Raw genomic sequence first — 25,140 nt, 5'->3', positions numbered from 1 at the left:
AAAATAAAATAAGAAACATAGGAAGAGGCTGGGTGTCTAAGCCTAAAAGATTGGTCCGAGTATCCAGCTCAATAGAAAGAAGGCGTGGCTTGTGCCCCTGGTTTTCTTAACTATTTGTTTTTATTTTTAAGGGCGGAGTGACCTTTTATTAAGGAAAAAATAATGATAAAGCATACATAGTGCTGTGCTAGCAAAGGTTATTAGAAAGTCAAGTCACAGATTTTTTTTAATTTAAAAACTCATTTTCATAATATTTTCATCTGAAACACCTAATAAATACTCTAAGAATTTTAATAAATCAATTGTCAACCTTAAAATATTTTTAAATGAGTTAAAAAAATACAAAATTAATCCGAATAAAAAACTTCTTTCTAAATCCCAATTTACCTTCTTTTTTTTACCTGAAAAAAAGAGAGGATAACTTAGATTCTTGAGATTTCAAATAAGATGAGTGGCTAGTGAAGTTAATTATATAATAAATTCTTGGGACAATCAATTAGTTTAATTTTTCGTAGGTGGTAGATATGACAAGAGATAGAGAGACTGGGATTCCGTCAAGAAAAATAAGTACGAGAACAAGGGAAGTTGGCACCATCACATGTTCTTACGTTGACTGATAGTTTCCAATTAAAATCAGTAGATAGAGGAGTATGTGACAATTTCATTTAATATTTCTTTAAGGAAACAGTTCTTCTGGATAGCTTGGCGCTCTCTCGTCTCTCCAACTTCCACCGACTCCGGTTCCTTCCCTGTATGTGGCAGTGTGACCACTAAAATTGCTTGGTGTTGCTTTCAAAATATACATTTATCTCAACAAATATAAGTGTGTGTGTGTGTGAGAGAGAGAGAGAGAGGGAGGGAGGGAAGGAGTACTTCATCATTTGGCGTTTCAGTATTGATGAAGTTTTTTCTTTTCTTTTTTTGAATTTTTTGGATTAGAAAAAAAGGCCACGTACGTATATATATATATGTGTGTGATAGTCTGTGTGTAATGCTCTGTTCTAACGATTGGAGATACTAAAATTTTGAGTGACCATCTATGAAAGAGATGGGGGGAAAGGCGAAAGGAAACAAACTCACTCTGACTAGCTAGGGTTTCTATATCCAATGTTAATATTTCTTTTGAAAGCAAAACAGAAAATGGTAAACCACACTATTTTATGTCGCCAGAAGAACGGGGCTGTTTTTGTCGTCAATGCTGTGACACTGACATCAACACTTCGAAGTGGAAGGGAAGGACGTCATGTGCACCACCGCAACTACTGTTCATTAATATTACAACGAGTTCCCTAGCAAATGATTCCTTTTAATTTGGTGTTTAATTAGCTATATATATATGATTTCTCTCTTTGATTTTTTCTCAAATATGTTCTTCTTCTTCTATTTAATATCTAAGGAGTAAGTTCGAGCATTCACTGTTACATTTATGTGATATGAATGTGTGTGTTAGGGAATTAATTAATTGTTTTATGTTGGAAGGTATAAAGTTTTTAAACTGCTATAACAAGAAACTAGTCGGGAATTAATTAATTGATTGATTATATTATGGTAATTCCATTTGAGTATTGTAATAGATCTTAACCTAAATTTAATATTATAATTTGATAACATATTATTTTCTTAACTTTTATCAAAGGACAATTAGTGCAAGCAATAAAATCAATTTGGTTTTTGTTATTAATTCCATTGTTTTCTCAATGAATTTTCGTTTTATTTTCCAGCCCTTCATTTTTTTTTTTATCCAAAACATCACTGCAACTTGTAGGGTAGTGATTCCACGAAAAGTACAGATGTATGTTATGGAACAGTAAAATAACCCAATCCAAAGTCGCATGTCTGAAATTGTCGTTATGAAATATATATATATATATATATATATATATATATATATATATATATATATATATATATATATTTCATAAGAGAAAAAACGAAAAACATGTTGGGCATTTGGGCTGATTTCATTATAGAAAAACTTGTAACTATATTGCTAGCTAGAAAGGTAGTCGTACGGTTGTTTTGGTCAAATCCAATTTTCGAAAAAGAGAGAGGACTATTGATTAGTTCTATATAGAGGACCATTGGAATCTTTTATTCATAATTTAATTACTAAAAACTTTATATTTTGCAAACCATACAGGATAGTTTATTTCCTGGGGTTTCTGCCCTCTACTACTACTACATCCAGCAGCATTTCAGATATATTTGGTGACGCGATCTAAACTATGTTTTTTTTATTTAAAATAATTTTTTAAGTTTTTAAATTATTTTGATGTATTAATATTAAAAATAATTTTAAAAAATAAATAAATTATTTTAATATATTTTCAAATAAAAAATACTTTAAATCCGCACCGCTACCACGACGACTTCTCCAATGTGACCATGTTGGAATTTGGCAGGTCGTGTTTATTGATATAAAATATAAATATAAAACATCAAAAAGCTTGTGCAAGAAGCTGGAATAGCTCAGTTGGCTAGAGCGTGTGGCTGTTAACCACAAGGTCGGAGGTTCAAGCCCTCCTTCTAGCGATTATTTTAGCCGCTCCCTCTTTCTTTTTTTCTTTTATTTTTTAAAAAAGCCGGTCAGTCTATCAATATCATTCATCTACCTGAATGTAAGTTAAGTTAAACTCATTTTTTTTTATCTGTTATATGTTTTTTTAAAAAAAATAAAATAACAGATTTTTAAAAAATATCATTTTAGTATTTTTATTGTCGGTGTTTTATTGATTATTTTATTTCATCCAATAAAAAATATTGTTCCATTTCATGTATTAGAGTTTATCATAAAACCCATATAACTATTATTGCAATATTAATTATTTTGTACGAGGAGTGCTCAATATGTTGTCAGTAAAGAAAAATGAGTAGGAATGCTATTTAGAAGGAAAAAACAAGGGTTCATGCTCACATATAGGCTATGGCATTACACTTCATGAAGATGCAATGGTCACACATGCATTTTCTAAATCAAATTATAAACACAGAATCATACAAGTAAAGATGCAGTCTCTGTTATCTTTTTTGTTTAAACAAAAAAAGAAAACCCAAGATTTCCATACAAGTAAAGATGCAGTCTCTGTTATCTTTTTTGTTTAAACAAAAAAAGAAAACTTAAGATTTCCAGTGTCAGCAGTGACTAGACCCTGTGAAAGTGCTATTTGGACCATTAGGTAAGCTATACGGACACAAGAGCAGAACGTTTATCATGAATCTTCGATACCTGCCACCTACTGTTAGGTTACATGGTCCCTCTGCTACCACCGAACAGCCTAACTCCCTACCTATCCCGCCATTGGAACTGTAAAAAACCAGTTTCACGAAAGCTTGTCCCTTGCTAAGTGGGTTAAGGTGGTCGAAGATAGATGTTGGCTGTCGTTTTCTTCTTTCTTCTGTTTTTTTTCTTCCCTGTTGATGAATGTAAAATTTGGAAGAAATTCATTGACATGTACAGATAAGGGGAAAAATTGTGAAATGTCTAGGACTTTAGGAATCAATCAAGAAAAAAAAATTGTTTGGAGACTTAACTGAGAATCTCTATTCCCTGCGTATAAGAGTTGGAGAATTTATTCGAGGTTGCCCTCTTTCCCCCCCCCCTCCATTTGAACTGTCCTTTTCTCTTCATATGTGGTTATAGTAACATAAATTTATCTTAGGCTTCATTGGATTTGAAGTGAGATCAACGATAGAAAGCAGTCTTCTTGATGATCTGATCAGTATCGGGAACGAAAGGGGACCTGGACTTATGATCCATGTTGGTACACTCGGTGGATTAACATTGACGATGCTTACCATCAGAGCGTAGAGTGATTTTTGTCCATACTCGTTGTTCAGTAATTGAATTCTTTTTCTTCTTTTTTTCAGTTGGTATAGCAAGAAGAAACCTTCCCTTTGTTTTCTTGTCACTCCAGGAAATTACTGTATACGAACTGGTTGTTCAATTTGACGACAGCGCTCCAGCTGCAGGCCAAAACTAACTTGATTAGTTGAAGCACAGGCCTGAAACTAACAAAACATCAACATGTTTTCTTACCATTTATAACAAGACAGCTTATTCCACTTTTACGCTGGCGAGTTGCCAGTTAAAATCGCCAGCAGCAGTTCTTGATGTGTGTAGTTTTTAGCTAAGAAGAAATCTACTCCCTGCATGCTTTGTTTGTCGGTGCACCTGAAGACGTGAGCTTATTCCAATATTTTGCATGATTTATGAAAATTGATTTTAAAGTTTGGGTTGTAGTTTAAAAATTGTTTCTTCTTAAATAACTTGTAACAAAAACAAGTACATTTATCAAAGAAACCACTGTTAGAATTTAATGATTTGAAAACTTTTACATCCTTCACTGTCACAAATCGTCGCAGCTAGACCCCAGCACCAACGGCCACTCTCTTATCTCTTTTGAAAAAGAAACCACTTTGCCCCTGATTTTACTAAATAAGAAATTATTTTCGAAACTTGTTCCAAACACAGACTTTATAACGAAATTGAAATCAACTCTAAAAAATTCGATCGAAGAATTGGTTCCACAAAAAGCTTAAAAGTTTGATTTTTTAATTGAAGCAGGACTTTGACTCGATTTTGTATATATATATATTTTTTTAATTGAAGTCAAGAGTTATATATTTATAATTTTTTATTAAGTTAAAAGTTAAGAAACTATTTAAGTCAAATCACAAAAATTATACAAGACTAACTTTAATACTTTAGAAGTGATCAGTGCTCATTGGATATCCCTAAAAATGATTTCTTTTCTTATATGATCCACTCATTGATCTCAACATCACTATTTTTAATTCTCATTTATGCAACTGAAAAGGAGCGGAAAAAGAAGGTGAAAAATTATCAATTTCTACCCACTGAGCAGAAACAATCCAAATCCAATTCCTAGGATTGAATCACCAGATCTTTTTTCACAGCTCAGAGACCAGCTCAGTCAATTCAATCAAAGAAAGATGAGCTTGAAATAGTCTTTTTGACGCAATGCTAGATGGAAAAAAATGAATCTTGTGCCACCACGGAATATTTTTTTAAAATTCCCAGAAGAAAATAAGCAGCAGTAAACAGTGTATGAACCAGAGACTTCAATAATCAAAATGAATAGCATCGAGCAAGCTTTCTCTTATAAAAATATCCATCATCCGGGAGGAAACATGTTAGTGGTCCATCAAAGAAATTAATTATACTAACAATCGGATCCAAGGACTTGATGTTTTCTGTTCCTTCGTATTTTATGACAATACTGGTAACCGGAAGAAAATCCCACCACCCTAAACAGGTGATTATATATCTGTATTACCTACCAATCTCTGATGTTGCTATCTTCCGAGGATTAACCGTCAAGCCAATCCTATCATGCCACACCAGCACACATGAGTTGACAATAAGGGTTTAAAAATCACCATCTAACCAACCCATGTTGAATTACAACCTAGAGTTCTCTATTTTCCTCTTCCACGTTAAGAATAAAGGTATTGAACCTTTTAACTAGAAATTATTGTGGGTAAATCACTGTCCACGTAAACACTGTTTATATTCTCATGAATTTACTGGTATTGACTAAGAATAAAATTAAAAGATAAATAATCAAAATTAATTTGCAAATTATACATATTCAGTCCTTTTATATTTTTGCAATTTAATTTTAATATAAAAATTTATTTTTGTTATTTTTTAATTCCTGATTTGAGGAAAAAAAAAAAGAAAGATAACTAGAATAATTTTTTGGTCTTTGGGTTTGAATATAGGAATTATCAACAAGGATGAAAGAAGACTTTACTGAAGAACTTACAGAGTTGTGAATCCATGAAACAATCATGTCGTTGCATCTTTCCCATGCTTCTAGAAGAGGATCGTTGGGATCTGAAGGTTTTGTGATACTGCCATCAACAAAACCAAGTTTGTTCTTGGCTCTAAGGGCCCTCTTCATGGCTCTTGCCCAAGTAACATAGTTTTCTGTGGTTAAGAGATCAGTCACCAAACCAAGAATTGATGTGTCACCATGATCAAGTCGGTATGGATTGTTTGGGTCAGAGAGGTTATGGAAACGTGAGGTTGATTTTGCAGTAAATGGTGGTGGTTGTTGATTTTCAGCATCTTTTTCCATTTTTAGTTAAATGACCGAAGCTCTGATACCATGAAAGAAATGCTGAGGGTTGCAGAGGCTGAAAACCAAAAAGAAAAAGAAAGGAACAGAGAACAAAGACGTTTTGGCTGCTAACTTTCCAATGCAGTTTTATTATTCTGATTGTCTCTTTTCTACTTTTCAATGAAGAAACAGAAGGAATATATATACACGTATCAAGGCTGATGAGCCAGCCTTTCCCATGCAAAAGGAAATTATTCCCACACCAGCAGCATGGTTAACTAAGTTGCTATAAAAGAAAAGAATGCATAACTGACTATAGCTGAAAAACAGGGAAAAACTAATCATCCGTTTTCTTTTAACAACTTTGCATCCTCATCCTTATTCTTTAACAACTTTTTTTATTAGTAACACAAATGGTTCTCAATTTAATTAATTAGATATATACATGAATTTTTTAATTTACACTTAATACTTTTTCCTGTAAAAAAAAAGTGTTGAAAAAACATGTATGTTCAATTTTTTTATTGGGAAAAATATCTAACCCCGGTAGAGCATGGTCAAAAAGCTAGTTGATGAAATTCGCTTTTGAAAATAGAGTAGCAAATCCTGTGTTTCCCTATATTCAAACCCAAAGACCACGCATCTGACTCGAACCTATAGTGCGATGAATAAAAGGATGATATTTTTAAATAATTAGATGAAAAATATTAGTAGAAAAAGAAAACTAATGTCCAGACTTCTCCAATCAAGTCGTTTGAGTGGCACTTGAAACTGCAAATCCATTAGCTGGAATTGCAAAAGTACGTTTAATGTTACCAATTCTGTTTCTTCGGAGAGAATGTGGATTTATTCCTGCCTTGTGAGCTGCAATAACACCAATCGCTTCCCAATAATTTGCGACCTTGACCTGCACAACAGATTGCATTGCATTGTAAGTTCTGAAATAATCATAGTTTCCTAGGGGTATATTTGCAGTCATAATGATCATTAACCATACCGTTTCAATCCCAAGTTTATCTGGCGTATCATCGAGAACTGTTTCATTTTCTTCCACAGTAATTATGAGTGGCTGAAAGGAAGAGCAGTGATTCAGTCACAGGGATCCAAATACCAAACACAAATTGTCAGAGTTGAAGGGATAGCAGGTAGAGCAAGTTGGAAGGAGCTGGAACGCTATTATTGAAATTTGCCTCTAAAGTCTAAAGAGTTCAGTAAACCAGTCATTTTTCTTTCCCTGTTTTTTTTTTTTTTAATCTAAGGAACATGTAAGAAACAAATTCTAATCTCTACCTTGTTTATTTTGCTTCTTGCAAAAGCAAGAGCACCATCTCCTGCACAAGCATTGATAGGAAGAACAACACTGTCAACGTCGCTGGCTAATAGGCAACCCTTCTCTAGGGATTGGGAATCCTTCACCAAATATTGCGGTGCTTTACTCAGACCAGTTAGTACGCAGGGCAAGAATGTATATCCTATCTGTTGAACAAGATTTAAATATAAATGAATATAGATAATAGAAAGAGAAATGCTAAACCATCAGCCTGCAAAAGGTTACATATGGCATATAAATTGACAAGACTACAGGTAAAAATTAAGTTATTTCTTATCCAATTTGGAACAATGTAATATACGGTAGTTATGCGCATTGATTTCTATGTATACTTTGCCAATAAGGGCACGTATGTTATTGTGGAAATATCAGTGAGGATGTTTGCATGGTTGAATGAGGCTATTGATCCTTATAATTATCTCCAATCCTATCCAAATAGCACACTGGCTATGATCAAGAATCAAGAAAAAGAAGATAGCACGTTAGTTATGTCAGTCAATTTACGAGGCAACAGAGAAGTTGTAACTTAATGGTTAAACACACTATAGTGTACACTTGCTTGCACTGAGGTTCACTCCTATATTTCAAATGCCAATATGTTATTTCTTGTCTTTAACTTCACAAACCTCCTCAGCAGCTGATTTGGGGCAAAGATCTTCAGTCAAGAGAAGCGGTAGCATTGCAGGAGCATGTGCACAAGGAATCTGGAATTCCTTAACCACCAAGTGGCTTATAACTGCTTCCACTCCTGCCAACAAATCTATTCCCTGCAAAGTGAAGAAACTAAGATGGAATGACAAGAAAAATTCAAGAACAACTACACCTTATTGCTTCAGTCAGAACCAGTAATGGAAAACAGCCAACATATCATGTTTACTATTTTAACAGAACTATACATAAAAGCAATTTGGTGACCGAGCAATGCTCAAAAGAACAGAAGCCACATAAAAACATTACACTCTATAACTTGTTAAGTTCTGTGAAAGAAAATAAGAGCCACAGACCAAGCTTTTCATCTCACTGGGTAGAGGAGAAACAGAATAGTACGATATATGCTTGTAAATGGCTGGCTTGCACTTTAAGTCCAAATTGTAGGATAGAGGATCGTTTGGGTACTGGAAAAGTATCTGAGAAATGAGTCTGGATTCGTAACAGGATTCTAAATTTAGCTCTCTTTTTTTCCCATTATTTTACTTTGCTTTTCTCCATGCTCCAAACCCAAATCCAGGCTAAATGAACCAGGAAACATGCATCATACTAATTTTCTAACTTAAGTAACAACTTTCAAATTAACAACACCCGTATCAGGATTAAAAATTTACATAGTAATATGAGGAAGGAAGTAGTACAAAAAGCATCCTTTCTTATTCCAAAAATATTTAAATTTTAAACACCACTTCACCATTGAAATATTTCACAGGATTTTCAAGATATCCAGCAAGTTCTATAATTCTGGAAAATAAAAAAATATAATTTAATATGCATGTTCAAAAACAGAGGGGGCACAACACAGTGAAAGGTCTTTCCACAAAAATTCTATCTTGGAATTTAATCTGTTCATGCAAATATTACTTTGACATTGTACGGTTGTAGAACAGCATAATTCACGTACCACCCCCTGTCGATAATCATCAACATCTTCAACATCATCATCTGGAAAGCGTCCCACCACTGCAACAGCATTCACCTGAGATCGGTTAATTAAAGTCTTCACAGCTCTGAGTAGCGCACCAGGATGCTTAATTCTCCCAGTTGATTGCCCTGTCTTTGAATCAACCCACTTTTCCACCTGTTAAAGAAAAACCATGAATCATATTGGTAAAAATAAAATAATTTTTCTTTTCTCTTCACTAAGCAAATCCCAAACATAATTTCAAAGACCAGTAGTTAACAGCAAACAAACTGACTTGATTGGCAAAACTGCCATCACTAGAGACATATCCATTTTGAAGTTTCCCTTCTTAACTAAGAGCAAAGACAGATTCATAATGTAGAAAAATTATTAACCATAAGCAGTTAACTACCCTAGATTTATATAATAGACAGCTCAATAGTTTACGGTACATCCAACAAATGGCGCAATTAACTGTGAATGAAAAGAACATTTAGTATTATTTAGCATAGTGCAGAAATTGATCTATGTGTCATCAATAACAAGAAGAATTGTCTGTTGAGTTGTAAGGAATGATACTTCTAGTGGGGTGTCAGTGACAATATACTCCAAAACAGGCAATCCAAGAGAAGCCCTGGTGGCATCAGCCACCTGCAAATGATGGATTCGAAGCTCTTCCTCTATTCCACCATCAAGAACCAATCCCACCTACTTGGTACCACAAGCTCAAACCATGGAAAAATGCTAATCAGCAACTAAATAATTTGACAGACGGCAGAAACAGACGAGGGAAAAAATAAATGAGAGATGAACAAAGGCACCTTATTTTGGTGAACAGGCTGAAGGGCCCACAAACCTTCTGCAAACCGGTCAAGAGCATAACCTTCAACATATAGAACATTAGGCATCGGCCAGTACAGCATTGCAGCATTAAGCACCTGTGATTTACATTCAATTTAAAAGAGCTTTAACCACTTCCTACCAAAACGAGAAAACGCGCAACCATAGACTAATCTCTCGTACTCAAATTATTTGTACCATCAAATTGTATTTGCAGAGTAAATACTAAAGAAAAAGAAAACGTACATTAGGATGCGTGATAAGGCAATCCACGACGGTGGATAAAGCACGAGCAACAGGCAAAGCATCGCCGGCGAATCCACCTATGCTGGCTCCTACTCCAGTTGGTACTATCATCACGCTAGTGTACTCCCTCCTGAACTGTGTCCACCCCGTCCCCCCATTAACCAAGATAAATTGCTAACATTTAAAATTTATATATATATATATATATATATATATATATATATATATATATATAGATAACGAAACCGACCTTGTTCGAGCAGTAGGGAGGAGCAAAACATGAAATTCTCAGCCGAGTGGACGGTCGTGATTTGGTCGTTAATGGAATGAATGGACGGCTGTTATGGAGCTTTGCCGTAGCCATTTTTTCCTTTCCCCCTTTTTTTTTTTTCTTCTTTTTTTGGCTAAGGTAGCTGCTGTCCTGTTATTGTTGATTGCTGCAGTTCAGTGACTCGTTTGGGATTTTCCCTCTCTCCCAAGGTTTTTACAATTTTGCTCTTATTTTTGCTGATCTTTCCCTCTCTGCCTGCAGGCCCTGCACTGCTTGGTGGTTTCTATGCTCAATTATACAAAAAGCTAATGAGCCCATTGGGCCTCTTTCATTTTCTATTGGACTGCCAGAATTTTATTATTCGGTTTCTCTACTCAATTATATTTAAAAATAAAAACTATTGAGCACATATACGCTCTTACTAGTTGTATCACTCCTGTTCCACTATTGGTTAAGTATATTTATTTTTTATAAAAAAATTATATATGCATGTTTTTCAATGTATTTTTGTAATTTAAAAAATGTAAGTTCAAATCAAAATTTTTATGTATTTATGTAATTAAATAAATCAAAAGTTATGTATGTAAATAAATAAATAAATAAAAAGTCATTAACAATATATAAAAAATAACTTGAGAAATCAAGAGACAAGTATGGATGAAGATATTCAATCTTAAAATACATGATATTTATCCGATTGTATTTGCTAAATTTATTCATTAAAATATTTTTTATTCAAGTAAACGATAATAAAAATAGAAACATAAATTATAAACCTTTTTATTTTGATCTTGTTTCAATCTCACCTTTTCATAAAAAAAAAATCAAAAAGCAAATGGTCTATAATTAGAACTAAATTGTTAGGAAAAAAAAGTTTGAAGATCAAATTAAAAAAATAATAATTTGCACAACTCAACCGTAACAAGATGAACAGTGGAGTCTTGCACAATGAATAACCTACAACTATTAGAGTTATATTTAATTTTTGTTTGACAAGGTTAGACCCTTTTTTTTTCTTTGAAAAATAAACTGAAAGAGAAAAATATTTGGATAAAGAAAACAATAGAGGATATTTGAAAAGAGAGAAATTAAATTCTTATTTCAATGCCTCTACCTTGTCTATAAACCTCCTTTGGTTTTTATTCACTCAAACCGGACCACTAAATAGATTTGAAGGTTTATTAATATTCTCAAAAAAATCCTTTAATATAGGATCATTCAAGTCAAACGTTTTTATTATTATTATGATTATTATTCAGAAACATTCCCGACAAATCTCTGATAAGTTATTTCATTTTTTTCATCGAGTTTGGATAGAAATCAAAGGTCCTCAACAATTGATATGGCAAAATGACTCAAAAGATAAAAGAAGTGTAATTAATGTCTTCATACTCGTTCCAGGTTTGAAGTATCATTTCTACAAATAAAAATCCATTTCGTTGCATGATTTCTTCTTCGCATAGGTCGATATAGGATCTATAAAGCAATTAATTACCTAGAAATATATTTTATGCAACAATTCTTCTTATATGATAGAAAAGGATCCTATCATCATGAACAATCTTGCCTGGGATTAATAGAAATCTCAAGTTTTTCTATGAATAACATATCTAGTTATATTAGAGTTTATAATTGATTTATTATGTGTAATAAATCTAAATGATAGGGCCTCAACCATGCAAAGATTTACCTCTGTGAAAAGGATGAGTCCATCTTCATTAAATAGCTTAATTCTTCTTATGATGAACGATTTACAACGTAACTATCGCTTGAAATTCAAATTTAATCTCCTTCCATACTTCATAGGCAGTTGCTAGTTCAGGGTTTTATTTGTTAACCTCACGGATAATTTTATTAGTCAATCATCAATCGACCGGAGGGGTAAGAATATTATTTAGCTGCTACAAACAAGGCTTTACTGTAGCAAGAGCATGAAAAACTAAGTGTTTCTTATAAAAACCTATTTTCATAGCCAAAGTATTGATTTGCATCTCTTTTTACCACGCATCATAATCTCTCCACTGACCATCTAGATTCATACAAGGATCTGTAAGTAGAAAGTCTAAGGGGAAAAAAAAGTAATAGAAAGTGAAAAGTGTCTCTTTTTTTCATTTAAGGGATAATTCTTATTTGATTCTGAGATTTTTATTTTATTAATTAAACATTATGTACCGAGCACCTCAAATTTCATATATACAAGAGCATTGACATCGTTGGTAGAAATCCCAGAAGGAATTCGGTCAAGCCCAAATATATTTTTAATACTCGATGACACCTACTCTAATGAAACAATCACCGGATTAGGTAGTGACATTTTGAAGTTCTCAGCTCGCCTCCTGATCAACTTATCAGCTTCAATGGTCGCATCATCACATTGTCTTCATGATCCAAGATCTGCATAAATAGAAAGGCCATGTTCATTCTCACTACAAAAGAAGTAGCTATGAAAAAACATCAGTTCAATGTACAAGTTAAATTTTAATAGAACAAAAGAACCATTTTTGAAAGCAAAGTGTGTGTGTGTGTGTAACAAAAGAACCATGGCCGGCCTCTGTAAAGCTAGAAACAAGCATGATGGAGACAACTCAAAAACCTCGGGATACCAGTGGACAAGAAAGTTCACATTGGAATGTGCAACACGTTCCTGCATTTTGTTTTGTTATAGACAGATCCTGGATTCTATAGACGAGTACTAAGTGGCTCAGACAATTACTTTACAGAACTCACAAGGAAGCTAATCAACCACTTAGACTGCAATATGTTTTCTTGAGTAGAGAGATGAATTACTTTCTCATGAAACGGGCAATAAAAACAAAGACTAGATTACAGTGGAGCGGCGACGATCACAATTCGACAATTTAGCTTCTTGTTGGTTTGCCAACCACCCACCAAGAAGAATAGAGTGAGGTCATTAGCTGTAGAGCAATAGAGTACGGGCAATCACAGGGGATTATTCGGTATAATTCAATTTCTTATGCTCTCTTTTCACCCATAAAAGAAAAATTGAGATGTATGAATTACTTTATAGAAGTGAGGGGAACGCAGCTCTCCTAATATCTAATAAATTGTCAAAATTTAGATAAGCTAAGCTGCAAAATCACAAGATTTGTTCAGGAGAAATATTACTTACGTGGCAATGGTAGACGTAACCAGGCTGAGCAGTTGCATCAAACGGATAGGATTCATTTGAGTGTATAAAAGCAAATCTGACAAGAATCTTTGTCACAAATCCGGGTGTCATCTTGTACACATTCTTCCATCCCTTCTCATGGGCCGGCACCTCTATCTTATCTCCACGTGCATGCTGATGTATTTTGCACTTGATGGCATCGTTCAATTTCAACATGCACGCCTTAAACTCCTCCTCCTTGACCAACTTGGTTTGATCAATCACCTTAAACAATCCCAAATGAATATGCAACGGGTGATTATCCTCCGTCAGATTGATCACGTTCCATATCTCACTGGTCCCCACTCTTGGGGTCTCGGTAACTGGTTCATCAAACGGTTTTCCGTTGACGTAAAGATGGGTTGGCTCATCAATGTCGCTCGTGTACTCGTACATGGCAATGTACCGTGTCTTTGATGCACTGGATATATCAGCATGAGGGTATTTTACCAAGGTTTTGGGTACTCTCCAAGTGTCAAGCTCTGGCTCCTTCTTGATGATAAACTTCATGACCTTGCCATTGGCTTCATTCACTGCGTCCCCGGATGGGTAGGGATACACTGCATCATTGCCTAGAATTGCACTGTCTGACTTTGACTTTGAAAAGTCAACCATCACGTCAGCGATTTCAGATGGAGCCAAGAGGGTTTCATTGGTTATCACTGGCTTCTCAAGGTATGCTGAATCAGCTGCCACATGGATGAATTTCAGACCGTTGCTGAAAAAAAACCTGAAGAATCTTGCATTGCTGGCATTGATGATACGAAATCTGTATTTACGACGTCGTACGGTCAGACGAGGCCATGCTTTGCCGTTGACGATAATTACATCACCAAAATACTCTGGCTGCCACTGAGGGTGTATAGAGGGATTATTTCCTGTGGAACTCATGTATATCGAACCATTAGTGAGAAAGCTACGATCGAACACCATCAACGTCCGATCGAATTCATCATCACACGGCAGTCTAAGTGGGGTCTCAACATCACGATCACGGATAATGTAGGCCCCAATCAAGCCAGCTAATAAGTTGACTCTAGTTAAACCCATGGCATGATCATGGTACCATAAGTTTCCTGGATGTTGCAAGTTGGGGTAGTGATATTCCTTCTTGGTCCAAGTGGGTCCTACCTCTTTAAATCTACGGGTGAACCATGAGTGCGCATGTCCATCACTCTCAGGCTCACCAATGCTACCGTGGAGGTGCACCACTGTAGGAATGCCCTTCTTGGTTCTAGGTATAGCGGTTGGTATAGTTGGGTCCCACGGAAGTATATGGTTTGAAGGGAGATGATTTTGCCACGTGACGAAGGCATCGATTCCATGAATGGCCTCGATGGTTGGACCAGGGATAGTTGCATTGCGCTTGGATGTACCATAAGCATACACTGGTGTGGGGGGGAGGTCTCTGTGGAATTTCTGCGACCAAAGATAGTCAAGAATACAGCATGCAATGGGTTTTTGCTTTTTTAGAAAAATAAAGTATGAGAGAAGGCCTTTTCAGATAAGGCGACAGTTCTAGCAGACACTGGGGACGGTGCAAACTAGGAGCATTCTAATAAGCATCGAATTCGGTTCTTTTTCCAGAAAAAAAAAAAAAAAAAAACTCCTAGTGACTCTTCCAAATTTCCGAATAGTATCATTGTATGATGCCTGTATTTGGCGCATCGAAACTTCGTGGTGGAAAACGAACAACTTTGTGAATTTTTTATGAATTTATACATAGAATCATCAGAAAAGGATAGCCTATGATGCAAAAAGGATAGCCAACAAAACAAAGAACAGTAGTCCTATATATATATATTAAATGCGGCTCCAAGACGTTGGATTTCAGACCGGGAAGTGGATGTTTTTATATATTTCCTCTTCTATTCATCAGGGTTTTAACATAGTTCGCCAACCATCCACGTCGAAATAATTTTTTTTTCCTGGGGATTTTGATTGTCTCAGAGGCAAGAAAATGCTTTTAGAACCCTCATAAGCAGTAAGCATGATAATAAACAAAAGGAGACTCTATGTAATTAACTAAAAACTTCAATTCACCAAAAAGAACAAGAGTTCCACACATCGGATTGAAAAGAAATACATGTGTGTGTGTGTATATATATAAACTAGGAATCCTGCAGTTAGGTAATTATGATATCGAAACATGCCAGATAATCAATTAAACACGTACGGCAAAGAAATAAAGGCATAGTGATCTTACCCAATGCTTCTTGAACATGCCAATCTCCAGCGGCTTGGATTTGAAAACACCATTCACTACTTCAAAACTCTGGATCTTGGGCATGTCTGGAAGTTCATCGACGAACTTCTCCAATTTAGATGGACTAATAAGATTGTCCTCGGCCCGTATTGTAGGAAGCACTATAAGCAGGGCTAAACAGAAGATGTTAAACACCAGAATTCTCTCCATATTAAACAGCACACACAATGGCTGGAAGTGATAAACACCTAGCTACTAGATAAGGAGAGAGACTTTTTGAAGGAGGGAGGGAGAGATTGGTGAATATGTTGAGTGAAAAATTATCCAAGGGAATATATAGTGATAGAAAGTAAGAAAGACAGGAGTTGCTCTTTCTTTGGCATTTCGTGGGCTACGATGACTTGGAAAAAGTAAGATCTAAACAAGGACATGTTCTGTGCGGGGCATGCTTGGGATTTTTTTATACATCGTATTTTGTCGGGTTTCTTAACTTGTATTAAAGAGGTAATTAACTTCTTTCCTTGAAAAAAAAATTGTCATTAATTTTACCTAGGATTTCCATTTCTTTAATTTGCGGTTTTATATCTTTCCATTGCTAACATTTTTATTTTATTTTTTTAAATTGGGGCTCCATGCCCTGAGAGAATTAAATTAGTTGGGGTAAGCTGAAAGTCATAGTACAATAAAAAAATACAAACTTATGGAAGGGTATTTTACTATTTTAGCATCCAAAGTTTCCTCTCTAAGATATTTTATATATATAACCTGGAATATTTGGACTAACTTATGCGTACCATTATTAATTTTTAGATTTACTAACACCCTACCAATCTTTCTAGTAAATAAATAAGACATTGTAAGGGTAACATGCATAATAAAAAAGGAAACAAACATGGGTGATGAGGAAGGAGAGAATTCCCTGTCATTACCACTGAAAGACGAACTCCAAGGGATTTTTGGTTAGACTGAAGTTAGCCAACCAATTTGTTGATGCATTTGCTTCACGACAGCCATGTTGAACCTTGACCTCCCTGTCTCTTGCCGACAAAGATTTCGCTATGGTGATCAAAGCATGATTATTGTCCACTCTACTAGTATCCTGTGTAACGAGTGTTAATGCAATATTCATCAAATCCGATTCCAGCACTAGTTTCCTGATTCTTAACGCCGAGGCCATTTCCAGCCTTGTCATAATTGCCCACAATTGATCCGTTGTGACCGAAATGCAAACTCCAGTGTTGATTGCAAAGCCCTTTACCTATGTCCTAAAGCTATCCCTTATAAGACCTCTAGCTCCTGCCAAAATAATGTTCTTGCATGGGAAGAAGATGAGAAAGCCTTCCATTTCCATTCTTTATTAGTTACCATGTATGCTATAGTCACATTAATAAATTCCCCGGGCAGCCTTGCGAAACCAAATTCTTCGAAAGAGCCAAAACCATTTAACTAGATATCCATCCAAAACCTCACATTCTTACCATTCCCTATTGACCAGCTTGTATAACTTGGGCCAAATCTTGCAAATAGCTTTCCATAAAGGGGAGTTTTTGCCTTTAATTAGCCTGTACTTGAGGGATATGATCCTTGGAACAGATATATTTGCCTCTTAAAACTCTCGCCCAAAGACTAATACAATCATGAACTATCCCCCATCCTAGCTCCATCATGGAAGCCTTGTTCATACCATATATACTGCGAAGTCACAGTCCACCCTCCAGCTTTGGTTGGCATAGGGTCTTCAAATTGATGCACCATTTTTCCTTTCCCCTCGTTATCTCACCATGAAAATCCACGGCACACTTTCCCAATCTCATAACATATGGATTTAGAAATCAGGGCCGATTGCATAGGATATAAGGGGATCATGGAAAGGATTGATTTACATGAAGTATTTTATCCCACTAACGAGAGGCTCTTAGCTTTCCAAGAAGCTAGTTCTGTATGCATACCCTCGATAATGTAGTTGTAAGAATGCTTAATAACTCTCTAGTGCAATATAGGAACGCACCAAGGTCATTTGTGATGGTATACCCCCCTTCGTGAACATCCCTGCCGCCAGCGGTGAAAGAGAAACAACATCTCAACCTTCATCATCTCTTTCCTCATTGTCGCTACCTTCTTTCATCATCAACCAACATCTCCTTCTTCTCAAAACTTCGTGGTGCCACCGTGAGTGACAACACCCTCATGCACCAGCAATAGCAGTGTCCAGTAGCTGCTTCTTGCTCAACTGAACCGTGAGCCTCCAGCGTTCCTTTCGCTTTTCCCCAGGCCGATAGCTACATCTAGTAAGTTGTCCACAGCAAACAGGAGCACCCAACAACACTTCCTCCCTTTCCATTCATGGAAATAAATTCTCAATTAATCATTAAATTTTTTTTTAATTTTACATCTAATTTTAATTAATTAAGTTCTTATAGTTTAACACATTTTATAAAATTTATTTCACTAGTATCAAAATCAGAAATACTAATATTCATTAATGTCAGAATTAGAAATACCTTCAACATTCACTAAACTTAAAAATTATGAATATAAACACCAAAATCAAAAATAATTTTGACACCCTAATATTTATTGATGTCATAATAAAAAATATCATACATGTTCTTTATGTAACACTTGCTAGCACCAGAGTTTAAGATATTTATATTTAAATATTCAATAACATTAAAATTAGAAATATTATAGATAAATCATTAATAACATAATATAATAAATTATTAGCAATTTAAGATAAAATTAGCGATGCAGCTTACAACATATAAAACATTTAAGGAATGATAATATTTTTATTTTTTTTGCGTGATCAATCTCATATCATAAAATCTTTATTGATTGGTTAAAGCTTCTAGTAATTATAATACTATATATTAATTCTTTAAACAACATACCAACTATTTATTTTTTTAAAATTACCATGATATCAAGTGCGGCAATCATGAACTATATCCATCCTCATCCATCCTCTCCTCTAAAAACGAGGACCCCGTCAATGAGTATGTGTAACTGAGGTTACCCTTGTTTTCTGCTCCCTCTTAAGACTCTCCGATTTCCATTCCACCACTAAATTTTGTTTCCGGCCCCTCGTTAACGTTGATTTTTTTGCTAGAGAGGGATATCAAATATGTTTCTTGGATAAAAATTCTCGTAGGTTCGCCATTGACAGACATGATAGTTTTTTTCTACGGTGTTTCGAGTACACAAACAATTTTCTATTAATATAACTAGAAGTGAATAAATACACAATAAGCTTGATTAGATTCTATGGTTGCTCCCCTAATTTGTCACAATCATGAGTGCCATTTTATGCAAATTCAGTGGGGGAAGTCAGGTTTCATCAACAAAATCCAGTGGTGCAGTGACCAAAGAAAAAAAAAGGACAGTCATTAATATTCAGTTAGTAATTGTTTGTTAATGTGATATACAATGATTGTTTGTTAATGTGAAATATAGTGTTTTTTAATTGGTAAATATATTAAAATAATATTTTTTATATATATAATTTTTAATATTAATATATTGAAATTATTAAGAAACACCTAAAAAAATAATAATTTATAACTTTTCAGGCAAAAAAATAATTTTTAAAAAAAGTGCTAAACGGACACTCCAATAAAAAGAGTGATGCTGGCTTTTCCCCTTTTTAGGGCACTAACAAAAACAAAAAGAAATCGATATTAATTGTCTTTAATTATTTATATTATTTTCCATACCTAACCTTTGCATTTATAGTTTTTCTAATTGCATTAACTTGGTTTAAATAATTTCTCAAAAAGAGAGTCTGTTTAATAAAAAAAAAGTTATTTTTTTTTTCGGAACACATAAAACATTCATATTTGAAGTTTTCTTTAGTAACTAATGACCAAAACAATAATTTATTTGCAAGTACTTGTCATTTTGTAATACAAGCAAATAAATCTTACTCTATCAACTATTTGTTTATGGAAAATAAAATTATTTTAATATGTTTATGTTAAAAATAATTTTTTAAAAATAAAAAAAAAATATTTTGATTTATTTTAAAGAAAAAAACTATTTTAAACCGCAACTATTACCGTACTCCCAAACAACCTTTAAAATTAAAATTATTTTTTTATACAACAAATATTGCTGCTAAGAAAGTCTAGATTTTTTATAAAAAAAATATCACGTCATATTATTCAAAAAAAAAAAGAGACTGCAAATACATCACCAGTTACAGCAACAATGCACACCCAAAACTACTAACGACCATATAATTTATACCCTGTTCGGCTCATTTCTCGGTCCTTCTGCTCGAGCGGGGAGCATCCACCAGTTTTTCAACTAGAAACCATTCGTACATGTTTCTTCGCGATCACCATTATGCTATCTTTGTTATCTTTTTGCAAAGGTCAAAGTTATCTATTATATAAACTTTAAAGATATAGTTGAAATTATATAGATATAGATATTTTAATACTACCATCAAATAATTCTTATCGACAGTTTTATTGCTAAATCTTTTTCAAATTCTTAATGATGGACCTCCATCGATTTTTAAAGCTTTTTGTTAATACTCTCATTTAAATTGTACTTTAAAAAAAAAAAAGAAACAAAGTCATTTTTATAGAGAATTTAACATTTTTTGTTAAGTATTTTAAAATAAGTCCTTGTTTGAAAACAAAATAATTTGATGGTAAAAACGAAACAAAATTAACAATACTTCAATAATTTGGTGATATATTTGGAGTTCGCCCTTATCTATTTTAAGAAAATTAAATAAAAATCTTTAAAACACACACATGTGTAAGGGATTATTTTATTTCTTTTTAATTTTGAAGATTTAATAAAATATATATAAAAAAAATAAGTGAGGAGGAGGAGGAGGTAATTGGGATATCCCACCTTCCACTTTTGCTATGGTCTCCTCTCTCCTGTAAGATTAAAAATTTATGTGGATATCACCCCCCACCCCCCCTCGTTATACGCATCAATGAATGTAGGCCACATAGCATGTTAAAAAAATCTCATCATGGGACCATTTCTTCTTTCACTCGAGAATGGTTCAATGATTGAGGCCTTTTTCCTCTGTAAAGTATAAACACAGCGGAAAATGAGTGTGACAAAGAGACTATAAAAATATCATATCACCACCAAGTCTTCCACCTACTGTTGGACTTGACGTGAGCCCTGACGTTCTGAGATGAGCGTGACAGTTCTCAGTATTTAAATGAAAACTAAGCATGTTCTCCTTTGCCTTACAATTTGGATAATTCAAGTGTGAAAAGAAAAAAACATTGACATAACAAATGCATTGTTCCCGTTACATCATGCTTAGCCTTGTAATTTCAAATTAATTATGAGATCACTAGTGAAGGCAGGATTTATTATACTGAAGATTCCTCGGTTGCTACTTACCGAGTCTTTATTTTGTTGTGCAATAGGAAAAGATTGCTCTTAACGGTCAAAGTAAACCTTTTCATTTTAAATTAAAGAATTTGAAATGAATCAAATCTCCCCCAGGTAGAATTCGAGTCTACTTTCGTTTACTTTTTCTCGACTCGTTTTATTAATTAATTTTGACTTGTAGATAAAAAACGGGCAATATTGAATAATAAATAGACTTTATGGTGCAAGATGAATAGTAAATGGGCTAGCTTGTTTTTCTCTCTCGGCAGGGAAGATTGACTGAAGAGTTTGATAGGCTAGCTGGAAAAAAAAATATTTTCGTGTCAATAATTTATTAAGCACGCAGCCTGTCCTCATATGTCAGAATGCCAGTTATGAAAGAAATTCCCATAGGATGAATAGCACAGCAGATTCCATCAGAAACTTCAACGATTACATTAAAGTCACGGACTTCTTTGCGGGGTTGTCTCCCCGTCCAAGAAACATGGCTAGTCAAGAAAATACAGGGCTTTCACTTTCGAGGTTTCCTCCTGTACAATTAATCAGCTCGGTCAAGTGATCTCCAACGTGTAAACCACTGGCTTGAGTGGTGAGAAAGTGACCATTATATGCTCCGCTCGGCATAATCTACCAACCTTCTCCTCTCTTTTTTTAATGAATGAAGGCAAAATAAATCTTATACAAATCGGGTGGATACAAAATTATCTACGAAGTTAGTTAGATAATGATAAATTAATGAGAGGAACCGGGAATATTACCAAGCGGGGGGCGTTTGATAAGTTAATTTTTCTCTATTGTTTTGAACAATGATTAGATGTTATGTAAAGATTGATGAGAATAAAATAATATTAATTAATCGTGCACAGCACTGATCAATGGATTGAACTATTATTTTCTAAAATAAAAAAAAAAGTACTAATTAATTCGTTTGTAAAAACTAAAACTAATTTATAATTTACTCGTCTTTTTACTAAATATCATAGGAACAACAAGTGTGAGATTTCTAAATATACAACCCTCCATGCAGAAGATGAAACCTGTAGCTTATCACTACCTGGAATTGCTGCACATTGCAAGGTCTTGCTCGGAGAAAGAAAATTATACCAGAAGATGAAGCCTCTACACATTACTATTTGGAATGGCTGCATGGTACAAGGTCTTATTTGGACAGAGAAAAGGATAGGAGGACATCACCATGTGCACGCATTGCTGAGGTATTAGTTTTTCATTGGTCAAAGATTATAAGCTTGGGACACATAAACGTGACGCTTAGGGTCCAAATTTTATACCAATTAATCAGACGTGAGGCATCTCTGCAATGGCCGCACGTACAAATTTTATAAGGAAATTCAACCCCCTCTGGTTAAAACAAAAGGATGCTGGACTACTGGGGCAGAGTTGTCCTGCTAAATGATAATTGGATTTGACAGAGGATTGTTCGGGATGGCTTGAACAATTAGATTTCGTTTTTGTTCTATCATTGTAATTTCATTGACAGGAGGAAGTCCTTAAACGACAGAGTTCAAGGAGACTGCAGGAAAGAAGCGTAGTATTTTTTTTTTTTAAGCCTGCTCTGATATCATGTTGAATATGGCAAACATACAAACGAACTTTTTGTTCTGTGAATATTTCTCTGCTGCACATTTTATTAATCTTTTCAGGAAGTATATATATACAAGGAAGAAAGAAAACCTAGTCTACCTAGACTCTTATTCTAGGTAAGACAATAATATGTATAAGGAAACAAATAAACTTCCCTACAATCTTGGGATTCACACATATCTCACCAGCTAATACACAAATCTTCCCAGCTAACAAGTTCTTTAATATTTAACTGAAAAATCCTGAGATCATTAGTGAAGGCAGGATTTATTATACTGAAGATTCCTCGGTGGCTACTTACCGAGTCTTTATTTTGTCGTGCAATAAGAAAAGGTTACTCTTAACGTCAAAGAATACCCTTTCATTCTGAATTAAAAATTTTGGAATGAATGAAATCTCCCCCAAGTAGGATTCGAACCTACTTTCGTTTACTTTTTCTCGACTCGTTTTATTAATGAATTTTGACTTGTAGATAAAAAAAAAAGGGGCAATACTGAATAATAAATAGACTTTACGGTGGAAAATGAATAGTAAATGGGCTAGCTTGTTTTTGTCTGTCGGCAGGGAAGATTGGCTGAAAAGCTTGATAGGAAACATCAAATTATTATTCTAGCTGGAAAACAATATATTTTCGTGTCCATAATTTATTTAGCACGCGGCATGTCCTCATATGCCAGAATGCCTGTTATGAAAGAAATTTGATTATCGCAAGCTACAAATTCCCTTAAGATGAATAGAGCAACAGATTCCATCAGAGAAACTTTGACGATTATATTTATATTGGGATGTTTGTAGATATGATAGTGGTTATTTTTTAAAGTGTTTGTTGTTTGAAAATATATTAGTCATGTATTCTCTTGCTGGGTTGTCTCCCCATCCAAGAAACGTATAATTAATCAGCTCGGTCAAGTGATCTCCAGCGTGTAAACCACTTGGCTTGAGTGGTGTGAGAGTGACCATTACATGCTCGGCTCGGCATTATCTAGTAACTTTTTCCTCTCTTTTTTTAATGAATGAAGGCAAAATAAATCTTATTTAAATCGCGTAGATACAAAATTATCTACGAAGTTAGTTAGATAATGATAAATTAATGAGAAGAACCGGGAATATTATCAAGCGGGGGCCGTTTGATAAGTTAATATTTCTTTGTTGTTTTGAACAATGATTAGATATTATGTAAAGATTGACGAGAAAGAAAACATAGAGAATAAAATAATATTAATTAAACATGCTCAATATTAAATGTGATGCTTAGGGTCCAAATTTTATACCAATCAGACGTGAGCAATTTCTCTGCAATGGGCGCACGTACATGATAAATTTTATAAGAAAATTGAACCCACCCTGGTAAGGTGTGTTTGTAATTATAATAGTGGTTATATTTTAAAGTAATTTTTACTTAAAAATATATTAAAATAATTTTTTTTATTTTTAAAATATCATTTTTAACATTAACCTATCAAAATAATCTAAAAATATCAAAAAAATATTAATTTCAAGCAAATAAAAAAATTATTTTTTAAAAAAACAATTATGAAATATAAAAATAAACATACTCCTGAAATAAAAGGATGCTGGACTACTGGGGCCATTCTGGGGCAAGCCCGAGCCCTTGCAAGTCGTAACCTACATTGATTCTGTGAGCGATGTCCGTAGTACCGGGCTTGGTGAGTGGGCTTTGTAGTGATGGCCTCATCAATTCTGCTGCCACGTTCACCCCCCCGAGCGAAGCCTATGATGGACCAATGGCGAAATAAAACTTCCTCTCCCTTAGCTCTCTGACAAAACAAGCACCTTACCCATAATTACCTATCTGCATGTCATTATCACATATACGTGATCAATTTAACTATAGATTGCGCCATTGCGCGGATAGTGATAGACTTCCAGTAGTTAATCGGCCCCCCTGCGCAGTGCCTGTGATTGTTTACGCCTTGCTGGAGTGTTTAGGAGGGTGTTTTCATTTACAAATGCATGTCTTTCTTCTTTGGTTTCATGTTTCTCCCATCCACGAATGCACCCTGTCCTATAATCTATCTTCTCATGTGAAATAATCACTGTTTCTTTGATTTCTCCACCATTTTTGTACATGGTTCCCACTTTAGCACTGGTGGGCAAGTATGCTATGACCATTCCACCTTTAAGGCGACTCTAGTAACCCACTCAGGTATTCGTCCAGTCACGTCGTCTGCCTTTCACTGTCCACAACATTCTTTCTCAGTGCCTCTGTGGCAGAGGTTAACGCTTTATAATGGCTTCAATTCTAGACGCTCTTGTAAGTCCCTTCCCACTTCTTTACAAGGTGATGCACGCTTGAATCATTGTTTTCGTGGTGGTGGTTCGAACAAACATGCATGAACTTGCATTTGACAAATAATAAGTTGAACTTCAAAGTAATCATGATT

At 34.5% G+C, this 25,140-nt stretch overlaps 3 protein-coding genes, 1 long non-coding RNA gene and 1 other non-coding gene across 7 annotated transcripts; 1 reads left to right on the top strand and 4 right to left on the bottom strand.

Moving 5' to 3' along the window:
• The first annotated feature begins 2,458 nt into the window (after positions 1-2,458).
• TRNAN-GUU (transfer RNA asparagine (anticodon GUU)) lies at positions 2,459-2,532 on the top strand. The gene has a single exon. It is a non-coding gene; the product is annotated as a tRNA-Asn (tRNA).
• Positions 2,533-2,907: 375 nt separating this feature from the next.
• Positions 2,908-4,591, bottom strand: LOC133695904 (uncharacterized). The gene is made up of 3 exons (XR_009842573.1): positions 4,037-4,591; positions 3,532-3,963; positions 2,908-3,411 (listed from the first exon to the last, which is right to left on the bottom strand). It is a non-coding gene; the product is annotated as an uncharacterized LOC133695904 (long non-coding RNA).
• Positions 4,592-5,086: 495 nt separating this feature from the next.
• On the bottom strand, positions 5,087-6,619 carry LOC133696255 (uncharacterized). The gene is made up of 2 exons (XM_062118389.1): positions 5,790-6,619; positions 5,087-5,348 (listed from the first exon to the last, which is right to left on the bottom strand). Exons 1-2 carry the CDS (start codon positions 6,102-6,104, stop codon positions 5,331-5,333), a joined length of 333 nt encoding a protein of 110 aa, XP_061974373.1. The 5' UTR covers positions 6,105-6,619; the 3' UTR covers positions 5,087-5,330.
• Positions 6,620-6,751: 132 nt separating this feature from the next.
• On the bottom strand, positions 6,752-10,644 carry LOC133696254 (uncharacterized). Of its 3 annotated transcripts, none has more exons than XM_062118386.1 (9): positions 10,365-10,644; positions 10,115-10,249; positions 9,850-9,966; positions 9,608-9,736; positions 9,029-9,205; positions 8,043-8,183; positions 7,377-7,562; positions 7,084-7,155; positions 6,752-6,993 (listed from the first exon to the last, which is right to left on the bottom strand). In XM_062118386.1, the coding sequence occupies exons 1-9, from the start codon at positions 10,476-10,478 to the stop codon at positions 6,832-6,834; spliced, it is 1,233 nt and encodes a 410-aa protein (XP_061974370.1). In that variant the 5' UTR covers positions 10,479-10,644; the 3' UTR covers positions 6,752-6,831. The 3 variants fall into 3 exon arrangements, with proteins under 3 accessions (XP_061974370.1, XP_061974372.1, XP_061974371.1); XM_062118388.1 differs by having other exon boundaries at positions 10,115-10,244; XM_062118387.1 differs by lacking the exon at positions 7,084-7,155.
• Positions 10,645-12,467: 1,823 nt separating this feature from the next.
• Positions 12,468-16,084, bottom strand: LOC133697276 (multicopper oxidase LPR2-like). Its single transcript, XM_062119744.1, has 3 exons — positions 15,761-16,084; positions 13,516-14,973; positions 12,468-12,779 (listed from the first exon to the last, which is right to left on the bottom strand). The coding sequence occupies exons 1-3, from the start codon at positions 15,968-15,970 to the stop codon at positions 12,726-12,728; spliced, it is 1,722 nt and encodes a 573-aa protein (XP_061975728.1). The 5' UTR covers positions 15,971-16,084; the 3' UTR covers positions 12,468-12,725.
• Between the last annotated feature and the right edge of the window lie 9,056 nt (positions 16,085-25,140).

Source organism: Populus nigra, chromosome 6 (genome assembly GCF_951802175.1).
Source record: "Populus nigra chromosome 6, ddPopNigr1.1, whole genome shotgun sequence".
Lineage (NCBI taxonomy): Eukaryota > Viridiplantae > Streptophyta > Magnoliopsida > Malpighiales > Salicaceae > Populus > Populus nigra.
The sequence above is the reverse complement of the archived record's forward strand: the minus strand, read 5'-3'. Positions and strand labels throughout refer to the sequence as shown.